At 51.0% G+C, this 20,262-nt stretch overlaps 1 protein-coding gene across 1 annotated transcript in view; it reads right to left on the reverse strand.

The window, feature by feature from the left end:
• The window catches only part of ell (elongation factor RNA polymerase II), a 122,406-nt gene continuing 102,144 nt past the window's right edge, over positions 1-20,262 (reverse strand). The window contains 6 exon segments of the mRNA XM_086004340.1: positions 1-72; positions 992-1,036; positions 1,038-1,087; positions 1,090-1,163; positions 2,717-2,783; positions 4,927-5,431. Coding sequence (XP_085860466.1) covers positions 16-72; positions 992-1,036; positions 1,038-1,087; positions 1,090-1,163; positions 2,717-2,783; positions 4,927-5,431 — 798 coding nt within the window. The 3' untranslated portion in view covers positions 1-15.

Raw genomic sequence — 20,262 nt, forward strand, 5'->3', positions numbered from 1 at the left:
ATCGTCCATTTCCGCTCAAACTCTTACCTTCTTAATTTTCCGATATTCCTGTAAGATCTGATCGTGGGTGGTCTGTGGGAACAAGACACGTGGGTAAAGGTTTGGGACACAGTTTCAATGGAAGAGTGAAGCGACGGCTTTGTAGACTTTACAGAAAAACAGTCTGAAGCAAATAATGAGAAAATCCAATCGCACGTAACCCAAGTGGAATCTGCCTTGCTTGTTCAGTGTAAACCACTCGCCCTGGCTCCGGGGGTGCTTAGTCAGGGTATGTACGGCGCAGCTACCCTCCCAGCCCCCCCTCAAAAAAATCCACCAGCATTGCTTGACTGAACCACAAGGAGGCAGAGCTGAGGGGCAGAGAAACCCCCCGCACCCCCCATGAGCAAACTGGGGCTCAGACCAGAACAAAGAAGCGTCTCTCTGTAGGGGTACAATCACCACCCGGAGCCTTGCAGGTTCAATGCCTGGTCTGCACTGAGCTAGCTGCTCTCAGGGGAGGGGCTATTTCTACTAGGTGATCGGACCAGAGGAGAAAGGGATGGGATGGCACAAAATCGTTACCGAGTGGTCTTAGTCAGCCCCCACTGCAAGGGACCGTGTCACCGCTACACAGACTGGCCTGCACGTGACTGCAGGCCCAAAAACTGCATGGTTGGCTCTTGGTGCCTTCAGGGCAACAAACAGCCTCGCCAGTGTCACCCACACACCCAGAACAAACAACAAAGGACAGCATTGCGCTCAACTGTTTAGATAGACAGCGCCACGGCTCCCAGCCCCTCACACTGTGTCCCCCACCACCGCCACCCCCCCCGCCCTCATGGCCTCTCCACCTCCCCCCCCAAACCTCCCAGTGTATAGAAACACACATCTGACTAGCTGCCTTTTGCCAGGCATCGCACTGGCCTTGTGTGCGGAGAGGCGAGCGGAAGAGGTGGGTGGGTGGGCAGTGTGTAATTTTTACTGGAAGTGCAGCCAATGCTCCCCATACCTTGTATTCAGCGGAGCCGGGAGAGAGCTGTTTGAGTTCAGCATCCCCGCTGTGTGAAGCGCCTGGTGATGCTCTCTATCCTGGAGTGCAGGTCCGGTACTCACTGTACTCTGCATTGAAATCGGTTTTATAACCTTGCCTCTGTTCCTGCGACGCAATTGCTGCATATTTACTGAGGGAGAAATCCACACCAGAAAACACTGAATAGGTGGCTCCAAAGAGAGCTGGAATTTCTACTGCTTATTATCACATCTCTCAGTGCTGCAATTAGAATGAAATGCTTCTGAATGAATGAATGACAGGTGATCTGTTCTTGGTGGTGCTGGTTGAGGGAGAAATATTGTAGAGCCTTCAGATAGCACCTTACTCAACATCGTGTCCGAAAGACGGCCCCTCCGACAGTGCAGCGCTCCCTCAGTACTGCCCCTCCGACAGTGCGGTGCTCCCTCAGTACCGCCCCTCCGATAGTGCAGCACTCCCTCAGTACCGCCCCTCCGACAGTGCGGTGCTCCCTCAGTACTGCCCCTCCGACAGTGCAGCACTCCCTCAGTACTGCCCCTCCGACAGTGCAGCGCTCCCTCAGTACCGCCCCTCCGACAGTGCGGCGCTCCCTCAGTACCGCCCCTCCGACAGTGCGGCGCTCCCTCAGTACCGCCCCTCCGACAGTGCGGCGCTCCCTCAGTACCGCCCCTCCGACAGTGCGGCGCTCCCTCAGTACCGCCCCTCCGACAGTGCGGCGCTCCCTCAGTACCGCCCCTCCGACAGTGCGGCGCTCCCTCAGTACCGCCCCTCCGACAGTGCGGCGCTCCCTCAGTACCGCCCCTCCGACAGTGCGGCGCTCCCTCAGTACCGCCCCTCCGACAGTGCGGCGCTCCCTCAGTACTGCCCCTCCGACAGTGCGGCGCTCCCTCAGTACTGCCCCTCCGACAGTGCGGCGCTCCCTCAGTACTGCCCCTCCGACAGTGCGGCGCTCCCTCAGTACTGCCCCTCTGACAGTGCGGCGCTCCCTCAGTACTGCCCCTCCGACAGTGCGGCGCTCCCTCAGTACTGCCCCTCCGACAGTGCGGCGCTCCCTCAGTACTGCCCCTCCGACAGTGCGGCGCTCCCTCAGTACTGCCCCTCCGACAGTGCGGCGCTCCCTCAGTACTGCCCCTCCGACAGTGCGGGCTCCCTCAGTACTGCCCCTCCGACAGTGTGGCGCTCCCTCAGTACTGCACTGGAGTGTCAGCCCAGATTTTTGCTCAAGTCTCTGGAGTGGGACTTGAACCCACGACCTTCTGAATCAGAGGTGTGACCCACTGAGCCACAACTGACAAGTGGACAGGAAGGGAAAAGGAACAACTTGGATGGTCCTGATCCTGAAGAACCCGTTTCAATTTCCAGTCTCCACTAAATTAGCTAATTTCAGCCGGACTAATGTTGGGGCCTTAAGACTGGGGAGAGAAAGAAATCAGTAAGGGACCCCACTCCTGATGGCAATCAGTGACGTGCACGAATGTGGATTATCTGTGGACATTGTGTGTGGACAGGATCAGTGGTTGACTCCGAAGCAATCACAGTCGAATAGCTTGGCGACACATGAAGAATGGCCACTTCTTGGAGGAAACCCAGTGCCTGCCCCTAAGGGAGGACTCAGCAGATGCAGGAGAGAAGAGGGAAACGACTGGAAGCAGTAACAGAGCACAGGGGAGTAGCCCCGGAGCCTCCTACACCACTTGTACTTACATTAAATAATCAGGCACGTCCGACGTCGATGTTGGAACGCTGGAGCGGTTGCACATCCCGTTCAACCCTACAAGGAAACAAACTGGTGTTTACAACGAAAGAAGAGGAACCCAATACATCCCAAACCGGGGTAGGAACGCCCCCCAATTACCGGTAGAGGTCCACCCCATTAACCGGCGTGGAACCACTTTTAACCAGATCTTCAGTCCCCTCTTTTAACCTCTTCCACCTCCTGCCCCGTGTCCAACTGCTCCCAACCTCTCCTGCCCAGTGCCCAACCGGCCCATTACCTCTCAGTAAAGGGCTCAGGATGTTTCTGTTGCAATATAAATGCCAAGTTGCAGTCAGACGTCAGCTATGTCGAGCACTGTACGGATGAGGGTGCACCTGCGCTGTCCTGTTTAATTGATGCTGCTAACCATTCTGTACTTGTGATGTTTGGTGTGAAAGGGAAGATCGTGACTGCAAAGGGCAAGAGCAGTGCAGTCTGCAAAATGATGCAGAGCCACAGAACCAGCGGTTTTTTGTGCTGGGGGCGGGGGTCTGTATGCTGCTAGTACATTGTGTCTTTAGCACTCCACCCAGACAATCGGTGCATGGGATAGACATGCTGACTGCTATCAAGGTGAGAGCTTATCAAACTGGTGGTCCGCCATCATTCTCACTCTGTGCCAGCAGTAGAAAAGCCGGTCAGTACGAAGCCTGCCTTTTGTGTATTTATTTGAAAACTCGGGTATCCTCTTACCCCAGTAGTTTGCCAGTTGGGGCGTTGAGAGAGAGGAGACACTGAGAAATCGGCAGTCGGAGCTTGGAAGCAGCACGCCGGTGAACTCCGCCACTCCCCACACACACTAGCAGTGAGTGGGCTCCACACCGATTCAGTGCTGAGGTCACGACTGTGGAGTGGAGCAGAGCCCTCTGGTGGCTTTACCACAGAATTGCTGTGACTCTAGTGCTTCCAACGAATTCCCAACGGGATCCAAGAATATAGCTCCCAAACAATTGCTGGAAAACTGAAATAAATGCAGAAATTCTGGCAATACAGAGCCGGTCTGCCGGGATCTCGAGAGACAAGCTGCAGGAGAGGGCGAATGACAGGAACCCGTACCCCAGTGAGAGTCAGTGTGTGTGGAACCCGTACCCCAGTGAGAGTCAGTGCGTGTGGAACCCGTACCCCAGTGAGAGTCAGTGCGTGTGGAACCCGTACCCCAGTGAGAGTCAGTGTGTGTGGAACCCGTACCCCAGTGAGAGTCAGTGCGTGTGGAACCCGTACCCCAGTGAGAGTCAGTGTGTGGAACCCGTACCACAGTGAGAGTCAGTGTGTGTGGAACCCGTACCCCAGTGAGAGTCAGTGTCTGTGGAACCCGTACCCCAGTGAGAGTCAGTGCGTGTGGAACCCGTACCCCAGTGAGAGTCAGTGTGTGTGGAACCCGTACCCCAGTGAGAGTCAGTGCCTGTGGAACCCGTACCCCAGTGAGAGTCAGTGTGTGGGGAACCCGTACCCCAGTGAGAGTCAGTGTGTGTGTGTGGAACTGTACCCCAGTGAGAGTCAGTGTGTGGGGAACCTGTACCCCAGTGAGAGTCAGTGTCTGTGGAACCTGTACCCAGTGAAAGTCAGTGTCTGTGGAACCCGTACCCCAGTGAGAGTCAGTGTGTGTGGAACTCGTACCCCAGTGAGAGTCAGTGTGTGTGGGACCCGTACCCCAGTGAGAGTCAGTGTGTGTGGAACCCGTACCCCAGTGAGAGTCAGTGTCTGTGGAACCCGTACCCCAGTGAGAGTCAGTGTCTGTGGAACCCGTACCCCAGAATGCTGAGATCTGTCAGTAGCAGCAACTCAAGATGTACGGGAATTCATGGGAACAGGGATTGGATGCACGCCCCTCGAGGCAGCTCACTGAGTTCAGGAGTCTCTACATTATAGATTTACAGTCAGTATAACACAAATCACTAATACTACTATACAAATCCTGCATTAAATCCCGAGGCTGCAATCAGTCATGGGAAATGCGTGTGGTTGTGCGGCACTGTCTCCGGGCAACATAGTGAGGCTCGGTCACACCCAATGGCCGCAAGGCGAGACGCGCTTTCAGAATCAAACCTTTGCCAGAACTGGGGGAGGGGGAAGCCTCCCCAAGACGGGGTGGGGCAGAGGGGAGCCCCCCAGGTGGGGAGAGAGAGGGGGAGCCCCCCCCAGACACCACAACACCCACCTGCAGCCTTCTGCGGAACGTCTTTCTTCTGCTCCCTGCAGCTCTGAAGAAAATCACAGTCTCTCACTCGCTCTCCGCACCCTTCCTCGCTGCCCTTCCTTTCCCTTGCTCGCTCCTTGTCTTTGTGCTTTTTAGATTTTTTCTTCGACTTCACGTGGGATGAAGGAAGGCTCGGCACGCTGGGACGAGGCAAGTGCGAGGGGGGCGGGCAGCCAGGCTGCTCCGGGGCCTCCTGGCCTTCACAGTCCCGACCATTGTGGCTCGAATCATTGCTGACGTCCGAGAGGAGGTCATGAGGTCGCTGAATCTCCACCAGCATCGGCAAGGTGGAAGTGGAGCTAACTGAGTCGGGGGCAGCCGATTGGACAGAGGGAGCTGCCACCTCTTTCCCATTGGAGGGATTTAACCTGCCATTCAAAGTCGGAGGAACCCGACTGGTCAAAAGAGATATTCTCGGCTTCTTATTGGCCAGCGGATCGATGAAATCATTGGGCACCGGCCGTTTCTAGAGAGGAGACACGTCAAGTTATTTCTGCACAAGCACAGCCCTCACCATCAGAGTTTATTAGAAACTGTTCATGCCACGTTACTTTGCACCCCTTGCTGGTGTAACTGTGCTGCCTTAAGGGCACGGAGCAAGTTCACCACAGAGTAGACAGGTGTGTTGAAGGGAACAGACTTGTGTGCAGGAAAGTAGAATATTTAACTTGGGATGGTGAGTACACAACACTCTAGGGCACAGTTACAAAACTTGCAAGCCCCGGAGCAAGATTAGAGAGGAGAATAAATTTTTTCTCACGGTATCTGCTGACGCACAGAATGGTTAAATGGAGTGCACCGAAACAGAGTGTTAAAGTTGGGAATTTGGAGAGAGTGAGAATTTGGAGCAGAGGGGGAAGGAGGTGCTGCTTTTTGCCTCCAATACTTGTAGTGGTTTGTTACAGGTAAATATTTAATTGACCTAGCACTTAAACTAGATCTATTAATTAGTTAAAAAACTATAAGCTAAGTTAATTAAATAAATAAAACATGGTTATATAGGGCTGGCAGTGCCACAACTGCAGCATGTGGGAGCTTGTGGAGAGTATCACGATCCCAAACGACCGCACCGACAGCAAATGTCTGCATCTCTGAAAACTTCAGCTCAGAGTTGTTGAGCTGGAGTCCGAGGTGCAAACATCGCAGGGCATCAGGGAGGGTGCAAGTTACCTGAACACTTTGATCCAGGAGGCAGTCACACCCCTTGGGTTAGGCAGTGGTACAGGTCTGGTTAGTGGTCAGGGACAGGAGGGCGTAACTGCGACTCAAGCAGGGAAGGGGCCCCCGGCTGCAGTGCTGGAGGAGCCTCAGCCTTTGCCCTTGTTCAACAGGTATGAGGTTCTTGCTGCCTGTGTGGATGAGGGCAAAATCTGCAGAGTGGATGAGCAAACTGACCACAGCACCATGGTGCAGGAGGCCATTCAAGTGGGTGGAGTGAAAAGGAATGTTGTAGTGGTAGGGGACAGTATAGTCAGGGGATAGATACCATTCTCTGCAGCTGCAAGTTCCGAGGGGTGTGTTGCCTGCCGGTGCCAGGGTTAAGGCTATCTCATGCCGAATTTAGGGGGGGGTGGCGGGGGGGAGAGAAGAGGGAGGATTCAGTTGTCATGGTCCACGTAGGAACCAACGGCATAAGTAAAACTAGGAATGAGGTTCTGCTAAGAGAGTTTGAGGAGCTAGGGTCCAAATTAAAACGCAGAACTTTAAAGGTAATAATCTCTGGCTTGTTACCTGAGCCACTCGCAAATTGTCATAGGGACAAACAGATCAGAGAGTTAAATGCGTGGTGGGGGAGGAAGGGGTTTCGATTCATGGGACACTGGCACCAGTACTGGGGAAAGAAGGAGCTGTTCCGTTCATATGGGCTCCACTTAAACCGGGCTGGAACCAGTGTCCTGGTGAATCGAATAACTAGGGCTGTAGATAGGGCTTTAAACGAAAAAGGGGGGGGGGGGGGGGTGTGCAGGGGTCAGGTGAGGGGAAATTTAGAAATCTAAAGAGAAGTCATGGCAATGGAGCAGTGTAGCAACTTGGGTAAAGATAAGCAGTGCGACAGTAAGGGACAGAAAGTTTAACGGTAACAGTGCAGCAGCAAATAAGGTGAAAACAGGAAATAATGGTAAAAAGTTAAAATTAAAGGCTCTTTATCTGAATATACACAAAGCATTCATAACAAGATAGACAAATTCATGGCACAAAGAGATAAATGGGTTTGATCTAATCGCCATTAGAGACGTGGTTGCAAGTTGACCAAGCTTGGAAACTAAATGTTCCAGGGTACTTGATGTTTCGTAAAGACAGGCAGAATGGAGAAGGAGGAGGTCGCCCTGATGATAAAGGATGAGATAAGGACAGTAGCGAGAAAGGATCTCGGCCCGAAAGATCAGGAAGTAGAATCAGTGTGGGTGGAGATAAGAAATAACAAGGGGCAGAAAACACTGGTGGGAATAGTTTTCAGACCCCCTAACAGTAGCTATACTGTTGGACAGACTGTTATTCAACAAATAATAGTTGTAACAAAGGTAATGCAATAATTGTGGGGACTTTAATCTTCATATAGACTGGACAAATCAAATTGGCAAAAGTAGTCTGGAGGATGATTTTATGGAATGCATGTGAGACAGTTCCCTAGAACAATACGTCATGAAACCAACCAGGGAACGGGCTATTTTAGATCATGTATCGTGTAATGAGGCAGGGTTAATTAATAATCTCATAGTAAAGGATCCTCTAGGGAAGAAAGATCATAACATGATAGAATTTCACATTGTGTTCGAGAGTGACATACTTAGGTCCGAATCTAGAGTCTTAAACTTAAATAAAGCCAATTACAGAGGTATGAGGGGCGAGTTGGCTCAGGTAGATTGGTAAATTAGATTAAAAGGTATGATGGTAGATCAGCAGTGGCAAACATTCCAAAGTCTCAATGAATATACATTCCATTGAGAAATAAAAACTCGATGGGAAAAGTGATTCATCTGTGGCTAACTAAAGAAGTTAAGGATAGTATTAGATTAAAAGAGGCTTATAATGTTGCGAAGAATAGTCCTAAATCGGAGGATTGGGAGAGCTTCAGAAACCAGCAAAAATTGATGAGAGAAAAATAGAATGAGAGTAAACTAGCAAGAAATATAAAAATAGATAAGAGCTTCTACAAGTATGTAAAAAGAAAAAAAGTGTAACAAAAGTAAGGGTTGGTCCCTTAGAGGCTGAGACAGGAGAAATTATATTGGGGAACAAAGTACTGGTGGAGACTTTAAACAAATATTTGTATCTGTCTTCACAGTAGAAGACAAAAAAGCATTCCAAAAATAGTGGGGAATCAAGGGGTTAATGAGAGTGAGGAACTTAAAAGTAATTATCAGTAGACAAGGACTTGGGCTGATAAGTGGCTGGTAACACTTACGCCACACAAGTGCCAAGCAATGACTATCTCCAACAAGTGAGAATCTAACCACGGCCCCATGACATTCAACGACATTACTGGGAACAGTAGCACAGTGGTAATGTCACTGGGCTAGTAATCCTGGACTAATGAGCCAGAGACATGGGTTCAAATCCCACCACGGCAGCTGGGGAATTTAAATTCAATTAAATAAATCAGGAATAATTACTAGTATCAGTAATGGTAATCATGAAACTATCAGGCATTTGTTTTAAAAAAAATGTCCTTTAGGGAAGGAAATCTGCCGTCCTTACCCGGTCTGGCCTAAATGTGACTCCAGACCCACAGCAATGTGGTTGACTCTTAACTGCCCTCTGAAATAGGCCGAACGAGACACTCAGTTGTACCAAACCGCTAAGAAACACAATAATAAGAATGAAACTGACGGACCACCCAGCATCGACCTCGGCGCCAGCTGTGGACACGGCAACACCACACCCAGCCCAGTCCACCCTGCAAAGTCCTCCTCACCAACATCTGGGGACTTGTGCCAAAATTGGGAGAGCTGTCCCACAGACTAGTCAAGCAACAGCCTGACATCGTCATACTCACAGAATCATACCTTTCAGCCCGTGTCCCAAACTCCTCCATCACCATCCCTGGGTATGTCCTGTCCCACCGGCAGGACAGACCCACCAGGGGTGGCAGTACAGTGGTATACAGTCGGGAAGGAGTGGCCCTGGGAGTCCTCAACATTGACTCCGGACCCCATGAAGTCTCATGGCTTCAGGTCAAGCATGGGCAAGGAAACCTCCTGCTGATTACCACCTACCGCCCTCCCTCAGCTGATGAACCAGTACTCTGCCATGTTGAACACCACTTGGAAGAAGCACTGAGAGTATCAAGGGCACAGAATGTACTCTGGGTGCGGGACTTCAATGTCCATCACCAAGAGTGGCTCGGTAGCACCACTACTGACCGAGCTGGCCGAGTCCTGAAGGACATAGCTGCCAGTCTGGGCCTGCGACAGGTGGTGAGAGAACCAACACGAGGGAAAAACCTACTTGACCTCGTCCTCACCAATCTACCTGTTGCAGATGCATCTGTCCATGATCGGTAGCAGTGCCCACCGCACAGTCATTGTGGAGACAAAGTTCCGTCTTCATATTAAGGACACCCTCCATCGTGTTGTGTGGCACTACCACTGCTAAATGGGATAGATTCAGAACAGATCTAGCAGTTCAAAACTGGGCATCCGTGAGGGCCATCAGCAGCAGCAGAATTGTATTCCACCACAATCTGTAACCTCATGGCCCTGCATATCCCTCACTCTACCATTACCACCAAGCCAGGGGACCAACCCTGGTTCAATAAGGAGTGTAGAAGAGCATGCCAGGAGCATCACCAGGTGTACCTAAACATGAGCTGCCAACCTGGGGAAGCTGCAACAACACAGGACTACATGCGTGCTAAAAAGCAGAAGCAGCATGCTATAGACAGAGCGAAGCGATCCCACAATCAACAGATCAGATCAAAGCTCTGCAGTCCTGCCACATCCAGTCGTGAATGGTGGTGGACCATTAAACAACTAACGGGAGGAGGAGGCTCCATGAATATCCCCATCCTCAATGATGGTGGAGACCAGCACGTGAGTGCAAAAGACAAGGCTGAAGCATTTGCAACCATCTTCAGCCAGAAGTGCCGAGTGGATGATCCATATCGGCCTACTCATGAGGTCCCCACCATCACAGAAGCCAGTCTTCAGCCAATTCGATTCATTCCACGTGATATCAAGAAACGGCTGAGTGCACTGGATAGAGCAAAGGCTATGGGCCCCGACAACATTCCGGCTATCGTGAAGACTTGTGCTCCAGAACTAGCCGCGCCTCTAGCCAAGCTGTTCCAGTACAGCTCTAACACTGGCATCTATCTGACAATGTGGAAAACTGCTCAGGTATGTCTTGTCCACAAAAAGCAGGACAAATCCAATCCATCAGTCTACTCTCAATCATCAGCAAAGCGATGGCAGGTGTCATCGACAGTGCTATCAAGCGGCACTTACCAATAACCTGCTCACTGATGCCCAGTTTGGGTTCCACCAAGACTACTCGGCTCCCGACCTCATTACAGCCTTGGTCCAAACATGGACAAAGGAGCTGAATTCCAGAGGTGAGGGGCGAGTGACTGCCCTTGACATCAAGGCAGCATTTGACCGAGTGTGGCATTAAGGAGCCCCAGTAAAACTGAAGTCAATGGGAATTGGGGAAAACTCTCCACTGGCTGGAGTCATACCTAGCACAAAGGAAGATGGTTGTGGTGGTTGAAGGTCAATCATCTCAGCCCCAGGACATTGCTGCAGGAGTTCCTCAGAGCAGTGTCCTAGGCCCAACCATCTTCAGCTGCTTAATCAATGACCTTCCCTCCAACAGAAGGTCAGAAATCGGGGTGTTCGCTGATGATTGCACAGTGTTCAGTGCCATTCACAACTCCTCAGATAATGAAGCAGTCCATGCCTGCATGCAACAAGACCTGGACGACGTTCAGGCTTGGGCTGATAAGTGGCAGGTAACATTCGCGCCACAGAAGTGCCAGGCAATGACTATCTCCAACAAGCGAGAGTCTAACCACCTCCCCTTGACATTCAACTGCATTACCATCGCCGAATTCCCCACCATCAACATCCTGGGGGTCACCATTGACCAGAAACTTAACTGGACCAGCCACATAAATACTGTGGCAACAAGAGCAGGTCAGAGGCTGGGTATTCTGCGGCGAGTGTCTCGCCTCCTGAATCCCCCAAAGCCTTTCCACCATCTACAAGGCACAAGTCAGGAGTGTGATGGAATACTCTCCACTTGCCTGGATGAGTACAGCTCCAACACTCAAGAAGCTCGACACCATCCAGGACAAAGCAGCCCGCTTGATTGGCACCCCATCCAGCACCTTAAACATTCACTCCCTCCACCACCGGCGCACCGTGGCTGCAGTGTGTACCATCTACAAGATGCACTGCAGCAACTCGCCAAGGCTTCTTCGGCAGCACCTCCCAAACCCACGACCTCTTCCACCGAGAAGGACAAGGGCAGCAGGCGCATGGGAACACCACCACCTCCAAGTTCCCCTCCAAGTCACACACCATCCTGACTTGGAAGTATATCGGCCGATCCTTCATCGTCGCTGGGTCAAAATCCGGGAACTCCCTCCCTAAAAGCACTGTGGGAGCACCTTCACCACACGGACTGCAGCGGTTCAAGAAGGCGGCTCACCACCACCTTCTCAAGGGGCAATTAGGGATGGGCAAAATGGGCAATACTTGCCAGCGACGCCCACATCCCATGAACGAATAAAAAAAAGAAAAAGTATTTGCGAAACTAATGGGACTAAAAGCCGACAAATCCCCTGGACCTAATGGCCTAGATCTTAAGTTCTAAAAGAGTTGGCTGCAGAGATAATCAATGCTTTGGTTGCGATCTTCCAAAATTCTCCAGATTCTAGAACGGTCCCAGCAGACTGGAAGGTAGCAAATGTAACCCTGCTATTCAAGAAAGCAGGGAGAGAGAAAACAGGGAACTGCAAGCCAGTTAACCTGACATCAGTTGTCGGGAAAATGCTGGAATCCATTATTATGGAAGTGGTAACAGGGCATTTAGAAAATCATAATCTGATTAGGCAGAATCAGCATGGTTTTATGAAAGGGAAATCGTGTTTTGACAAATCTATCAGTTTTTTGAGGATATAACTGGCAGGGTAAATAAAGGGGAACCAGTGGATGTGGTGGATTTGGATTTCTAAAAGACATTCGATAAGGTGTCACACAAGAAGTTTTTACACAAGATTAGTGCTCATGGGATGGGGTAATGTATTAGCATGGATTGAGGATTGGTTAACGGACAGAAAACAGAGTAGGAATAAACGGGTCATTTTCAGGTTGGCAGGTTGTCACTAGTGGGCTGCCGCAAGGATCAGTGCTGGGGCCTCAGCTATTCACAATCTACATCAATGATTTACACGAAGGGACCGAGCGTAATGTATCCAAGTTTGCTGATAATACAAAGCTAGGTGGGAAAGTAAGGTGTGAGGAGAACGCAAAGAGGCTGCAAAGGGACATAGACAGGTTAAGTGAATGTGCAAGATGGTGGCAGATGACGTATAATGTGGGGAAATGTGAAAGTATCCACTTTGGTAGGAAGAATAGAAAAGCAGAATTTTTTTTAAAAAGGTGAGAGACTAGAAAATGTTGGTGTTGAGAGGGGTTTGGGGGTCCGTGTACACAAATCACAGAAAGCGAACACGCAGGCACAACATGCAATTATATAGGGCCCTGGTGAGACCACACCTGGAGTATTGTGGACAGTTTTGGTCTCCTTACCGAAGGAAGGATATACTTGCCATAGAGAGAGTGCAACGAAGGTTCACCAGACTGGTTCCTGGGATGGGGGGATTGTCCTATGAGGAGAGATTGTGTAGAATGGGCCGATACTCTCCGGGGTTTAGAAGAATGAGAGGTGATCTCATTGAAACATACAAGATTCTGAGGGGGATTGACAGGGTAGATGCGGAGAGGATGTTTCCCCTGGCTGGGGAGTCTAGAACCAGGGGTCACAGTCTCAGGATAAGGGGTCGGCCATTTAGTGCTGAGATGAGGAGAAATGTCTTCACTCAGAGGGTGGTGAATCTTTGGAATTCTCCACCCCAGAGGGCTGTAGAGGCTCAGTCATTGAGTATATTCATGACTGATCAATAAGATTTTTGGACTCTAGGGGAATCAGGGGATATGGGGGAAAGTGGAGCTGAGGTCGAAGTTCAGCCATGATCTTATTGCATGGTGGAGCAGGCTCGAGGGGCCGAATGGCCGACTCCTGCTCCTAATTCTTGTGTCCTTATGATTCTGCAACAACACCATTGGTGATGGTCAGTGGTGGCAGTGCCTCATTTAGCTAACCTTCCTGAAGCAGTAATTCGCCAACACCGCTGGGGATTCAATCCACCAGGACACCTGGGGATTTCATCCACAAACACACCTGGTTCTATGTTAAAATGCTCTCGCAAATGGCCGAGCGGGTAATACTGGGCCATTCAGACCAGGTTCGACCTCTGGTCTGTCCCGAGTTAGCTGACCTCAGCTGTGAGGCGATAATGGCCCTGGAACTGGCTTCAGTGCCTCGGTGCGGGACGTGGGAAGAGAAGAACGGCCAGTGCTGGAGTGTTCACATGGGCGAAGTCAGCAGCAGACTTGCCCATGATGCCCCACATGTGGATCTGCGACACTCACTGCCTGCACTCAACCATGAAGAATGGCTCTTTGGGCATCTCAGACTCATAACGGCACAGAAGGAGGCCATTCGGCCCATCGAGTCCGTGCCGGCTCTCTGTGGAGCAATCCAGTCAGTCCCATTCCCCCGCTCTATCCCCGTAGCCCTGCAAGTTTATTTCCCTCAAGTGCCTATCCAGTCTCCCCTTGAAAACATTGAGGCCCCGATTTTCGGCTTGCGTGGGGAATGGTTGGATTTCCCCGAATGTGGGGTTTCTGACACACACAAAAAAGTGTCAGCCAGCCCCACGCAATTTTCCCTCAATTGGCCAATTAATTCCCAGCATGTGGGAAGCCTTGCTAATTGTCTAAATCGAGTCAGAAATCCCCACAGTATGATGTCATCATTCGTGGTGCTTTCAAGGTCCATAGCAAGCACTGCATCATCTGAAGGCTTCCAAACGAACCATACAGGATGGCAGAGGAGCCTGCAGCAGCTGTGGCCAGTGCCAGACCCCGAGCTGCCTTCAAATTCGACGAGGCTTCACTGCAGGCATTATTGGATGGGGTTAGGGCCCACAGGGAGGTCCTCTTCCCTAGGTCAGGGAGGAAGAGGCCTCCCACTGAGACCAATGCTGCATGGATGCAGGTGTCAGCAGATGCCAACTCGCTGGGAGTCACAAGAACCTTGGCATTACATCTGTAACTCCTTCCTTTACTCCCCCACAGTACCATCCAGAGCCCCCGTCCTCACTGTGGAGGAGGAAGAGGCTGTGCAGCCAGACTCCTCAGAGGAATCTCCAACCTCTGAGGGTGCAGCGTCAGCAGAAGTAAGCGCACCCAGCACCAGCGCAGACACTCACACCTCGGGGGGACCTTCGGGACATAGAGTAGTGTTGTCACCTGGTGTTTCACAGCTGACAAGTGAGCCTCAGCAGATACTGGAGACAGGGACAGTAGTGGAGAGTCCTCGTCGGAGGGCGCAGGGCTCTGCCAGCTCAGCTGCGCTGCATCTCGACCCTCTGCCTCTGGGTCCATCCGCAAGAGAAGAGGTGATGGATCTCCATGCACAGATGCAGGAGTCTCTGGCAGGTTTTGTCTCCAGGGTCGCTGCGAGTGTGGAGCGAATGGAGGAGTCCATAGCGACCATGAGCAGAGCCTTTGTGGAGTCATTGGTGCATGAACGCAGCACCATGGAAAGGTTGGCAACCTCCATGGAGGAGATAACTCGCCAGCATACGGAAAACATGGTGAGTGCTCATAAGAGAATGACATCTCGAGGAGCGTTGGCCATCTGTTGAACAGAGAAACCAGATCTTCATGGAAGTCCTTCTGAGTAGGACTGCCAGTGCAAAAACGGGTCCCACTGGCCCCCTAAAGCACAGCAAGGTGCTCTCAAGCCACTTCCAAGCGCTGGCCCCTTCTGGCTTGTGCAGCTTCAGGTGAGTGAGCAGCAGCCTGGTGCTCCTGGTGCTCATCCTGCTGTTCCTGGTTCTGCTGCTGCCACCTCCGCTGTGGAGATTCTCTAATGCCAGGAAGGGAAGGTGCCAAAGGCCTCCCATGCTTCTAGCAGATGCCTCGGTTGAGGAGGTCCTGAATTAGGGTGGTGAGAGGGGCTTCCCAGGAGCTCACACTGAAGAAGTGTGTGAGGCTCCAACTTTCTGCAGCTGCTCCTAAGGCTTCAAATAGTTCCCCCAAGCCTTGATCAACAAGGTCCTGCAGCCTGCAAATGCTGCCTCTTTAAATCTCTTCAGCCCTCAGCGACCTGCTGCTGCAAGCAAGCCAGCTGTTTTCACGCCAGCTCTCATCGGCGGGGTTCCCCGCAGGCGGGTTTCAGGTGGGGAAAGCCCCAAAGTCGCAACGGCACGGGAAAATCGTCCTTAACAAGGTGGTCACTGGTGATTAGTGCTCTGACGAGCAGCCCCGCCAGCGGCGGGTGGGATTGAAGCGGGGCGCGTGGAAACGGCGGTCCAAAAGTCGGACGGGGCGGGGAATCAAGGCGGGGGGGGTCCCGACCCGCTTTTTCCGCGATTTTCGGACCACGGCCGCATGAAAAGCCGCCCGACAGCTGCCCGAAAATCGGGGCCCGAGTGTCTCCGTTTCCACCACTTCTGTCGGCAGCGAGTTCCAGGTCTTCACTTCTCTGTATTAAATTCCATCTGCCACTTGTCTGCCCATTCTGCTAGCCTTTCTATGTCCTGTTGCAGTCGATTGGTATCATCCTCACTGTCTGCCACACCCCCAAGTTTGGTGTCATCGGCAAATTTAGAACTTCTACCCTGTATTCCAATATCCAGGTCATTTATATACATCAAAAAAAGCAGTGGCCCCAGCACTGACCCTGGGGAACACCACTGTCTACCATCCTCCAGTCTGAAAAACAGCCATTTATCACAACTCGCTGTTTTCTGTCCTTAAGCCAATTCCTTATCCAAGCTGCCACTGTTAACCAGCCTTCTATGTGGTACTTTGTCAAATGGCTTCCTAAAATCCATGTAGACAACATCCATTGCATTCCCTTCATCAATCCTCCCTGTTACTTCTTCCAAAAATTCAATTAGATTAGTCAAACACTATCTGCCTTTTACAAATCCGTTTTGGCTCTCCTTAATTAGCTTAAACCTCCAAATGCCCGTTAATTTTTTCCTTGATTATTGTTTCTAAAACTTTACCCACCACTGATGTTAAACTGACCGGCCTGTAGTTACTAGGATTGTCCTTACACCCTTTCTTGAACAATGGTGTCACATTTGCCACTTTCCAATCCTCAGGCACCTCCCCCGCATCTAGGGAAGATTGGAAAATTATGGCAAGCCCTTCCGCTATCTCCTCCCCCAATTCCCTTAGCAACCTGGAATGTAAGCCATCTGGACCAGGTGACTTGTCCACTCTAAGCATACCCAGCCTTTCTAGTGCATCCTGTCTATCAATTTTCACCCCTTCCATTGCTTCTATCTTTTCCACTTCTACCGATATTTTGTCAGCATCCACCTCCTTAGTAAACACCGATACAAAGTACTCATTGAGTATTCTAGCCTTGCCCTGTGCCTCTAAGCATATATCACCTTCTTTGTCCCTAATAGTCCCCACCCTGCCTCTTACTACCCGCTTACTGTTTACATGCCGGTAGAAGATTTTTGGGTTCCCTTTTATGTTAACCGCCATTCTACTCTCATGTTCTCTCTTTGCCAATCTTATTTTCATCTTCACTTCCCCTCTCAACTTATTGTATTTAGTCTGGTTCTCCCTTGAAGAATTCACCTGACATGCATCATACATCCTCTTTTTTTGTTTCATCATCTTCTCTATCTCCCTCGTCATCCAAGGAGCCCTTGCTTTGGTTCCCTTACCCTTCCCTCTTGTTGGAATGTACCTAGCCTGTACTTGGAACATCTCCTCCTTAAAGATCTCCCATTGTTCCGTTACAGTTATTCCTGTCAGTCTTTGGTTCCATTTTACCCTGGCTAGATTGAAGTTAGTCCTATTCCAGTTTAGAAGTTTCACTCTAGATTGTTCCTTGCTCCTCTCCATTGCTAATCTAAATCTTATGATACGATGATCACTTGTACCCAAGTGTTCTCCCACAGACACTTGGTCGACTTGGCCCACCTCATTCCCCAGCACCAGATCCAGCAATGCCTCCTTCCTAGTTGGGCCAAGAACATACTGGTCAAGGAAATTCACCTGAACACATTTTATAAATTCCTCCCCCTCCTTTCCCTTTACCCTAGCATTCTCCCAATCGATACTTGGGTAATTAAAGTCCCCAAATATCACCACTCTATAGCTCGTGCATATCTCTGCGATTTCCCTGCAGATTTGCTCCTCTACCTCCCCACTGACTATTTGGAGGCCTATAGAATACCCCCAATAGTGTGGTCATACCCTTTTTGCTCCTCAACTCTAACCAAATGGATTCTGTCCTTGTCCCCTCGAGAACATCCTCCCTTTCCAACACTACAATGTCTTCCTTAATCAGCACTGCCACCTCACCTCCCGCTTTTCCTTCCCTATCTTTTCTGAACACCTTGTACCCTTGAATATTAAGTGCTCAGTCCTCACTTTTTAAGCCACGTTTCCGTTATTGCCACAATATCATATTGCCACACAGCTAATTGTGCTTGTAGCTCACCAACCATATTCACCACACTGTGCGTTTACGTACATGCATTCTAAACCCATTTTTGAATTTTTCATAGTTTTTCTTAGTCTGCTCCTATCTAATATGGAACTACTTTAGCCTCTAGTACTACTTTTTTCTCTAGTACAACACACTCACTCTTTTATGCACCTTATTCCTCTTTTCCACTCCTATATGCTGGTGCCCATCCCCCTGCCAAGCTAGTTTAAACCCTCCCCAACAGCACTAACAAACCTCCCCGCGAGAATATTGGTCCCGGCTCTATTGAGGTGTAACCCGCCCAGCTTGTACAGGTCCCACCTTCCCCAGAAATGGTCCCAATGCCGTAGGAATCTAAAGCCCTCCCTCCTGCACCATCTCTCTAGCCAAGCATTCATCTGTCCTATCCTCCTATTCCTGTTCTCACTAGCACGTGGCACCGGGAGTAATTCGGAGATTACTACCTGAGGTCCTGCTTTTTAATCTCTTTCCTAGCTCCCTTAAACAATGGGAGCAGAGAGCCAGAGTACTTTAAACAGAGCAGGAGCGGAGAGCCAGAGTACTTTAAACAGAGCGGGAGCGAAGAGCCAGAGTACTTTAAACAGAGCGGGAGCAGAGAGCCAGAGTACTTTAAACAGAGCGGGAGCGGAGAGCCAGAGTACTTTAAACAGAGCGGGAGCGGAGAGCCAGAGTACTTTAAACAGAGCGGGAGCGGAGAGCCAGAGTACTTTAAACAGAGCGGGAGCGGAGAGCCAGAGTACTTTAAACAGAGCGGGAGCAGAGAGCCAGAGTACTTTAAACAGAGCGGGAGCGGAGAGCCAGAGTACTTTAAACAGAGCGGGAGCGGAGAGCCAGAGTACTTTAAACAGAGCGGGAGCGGAGAGCCAGAGTACTTTAAACAGAGCGGGAGCGGAGAGCCAGAGTACTTTAAACAGAGCGGGAGCGGAGAGCCAGAGTACTTTAAACAGAGCGGGAGCGGAGAGCCAGAGTACTTTAAACAGAGCGGGAGCAGAGAGCCAGAGTACTTTAAACAGAGCGGGAGCGGAGAGCCAGAGTACTTTAAACAGAGCGGGAGCGGAGAGCCAGAGTACTTTAAACAGAGCGGGAGCGGAGAGCCAGAGTACTTTAAACAGAGCGGGAGCGGAGAGCCAGAGTACTTTAAACAGAGCGGGAGCGGAGAGCCAGAGTACTTTAAACAGAGCGGGAGCGGAGAGCCAGAGTACTTTAAACAGAGCGGGAGCGGAGAGCCAGAGTACTTTAAACAGAGCGGGAGCGGAGAGCCAGAGTACTTTAAACAGAGCAGGAGCAGAGAGCCAGAGTACTTTAAACAGAGCGGGAGCGGAGAGCCAGAGTACTTTAAACAGAGCGGGAGCGGAGAGCCAGAGTACTTTAAACAGAGCGGGAGCGGAGAGCCAGAGTACTTTAAACAGAGCGGGAGCGGAGAGCCAGAGTACTTTAAACAGAGCGGGAGCGGAGAGCCAGAGTACTTTAAACAGCGAGGACCTAATTGGAGACACCAACGGCGGCGGCGGGACCTTCCACGATTTCCAAAAAAATAAGGTGTGACATCACAGGGCCGCAGTACAGTCTGAGTGAGCAGACCTACGGGAGGAACGGAGTCGGAGACCGGGGATAAAGGCAGCGTGGAGCAGAGGTCTGGGAGTCTGAGCAAGCAGACTACCTGCGAGGGAGACAGTCAGCAAGTGAGATAATGAAGGAGTGAGGTCAGAATTCAAAGGTGTCGCTGGCACAAGGGAGCCGAGAGGGGAGTATTGGGTGAGTAATTGTGGTAAGTTTTTTTGTTCTGTTTTGAGTATATTTGTGCTGAGTAATTCATAGCCTATCTAATAGAGGGAGAAGTGCTGAGATTGGTGGGTAGCTGTTGAGTGTTTCTTGTTAAGTTTATTTCTGCTAAATTACCTCCATAGACTGGTAAATAGAGGCATGGCCGGGCAGCTCAGTCCTGTGATTGGCACATCCTGTGCCACGTGCGATATCCCGGACGCTTCTTGCGGCCTGGACGACCACGTGTGCAGGAAGTGTCGCCAACTGCAGCAACTCGAGCTCCGGGTTTCGGAGCTTGAGCAGCAGCTGGAGTCACTACAGTGCATCCGCGAGGCTGAGAATGACTGGGAAAGCACGTTTCTAGAAGTGGTCACCCCGCAGCCTCAGAATGTGCAGGCAAAGATGGAATGGGTGACCACCAGACAGAGGACGACGACCAGGCAGCTAGGGCAGGAATCCCCAGAGTGCATCTTGCTCACTAACCGGTTCACAGTTCTGGAAACTGGTGGGGGTGATGGCTCCTCTGGGGAGAGCAGCCAGAGCCAAGGCCACGGCACCATGGGTGGCTCAGCTGCACCGGGGGGGGGGGGGGGGGGGGAGGGAGGAAGAAGAGTGGAAGAGCAACAGTGATAGGGGATCATTGGTTAGGGGAACAGATAGGCGTTTCTGTGGACGCAGACGTGATTCCAGGATGGTATGTTGCCTCCCTGGTGCCAGGGTCAAGGATGTCTCTGAGTGGCTGCAGGACACTCTGAA

This window comes from Somniosus microcephalus, chromosome 13 (genome assembly GCF_052327205.1).
Source record: "Somniosus microcephalus isolate GS21.2 chromosome 13, FLI_Smic_1.0, whole genome shotgun sequence".
NCBI classification, from domain to species: Eukaryota; Metazoa; Chordata; class Chondrichthyes; order Squaliformes; family Somniosidae; genus Somniosus; species Somniosus microcephalus.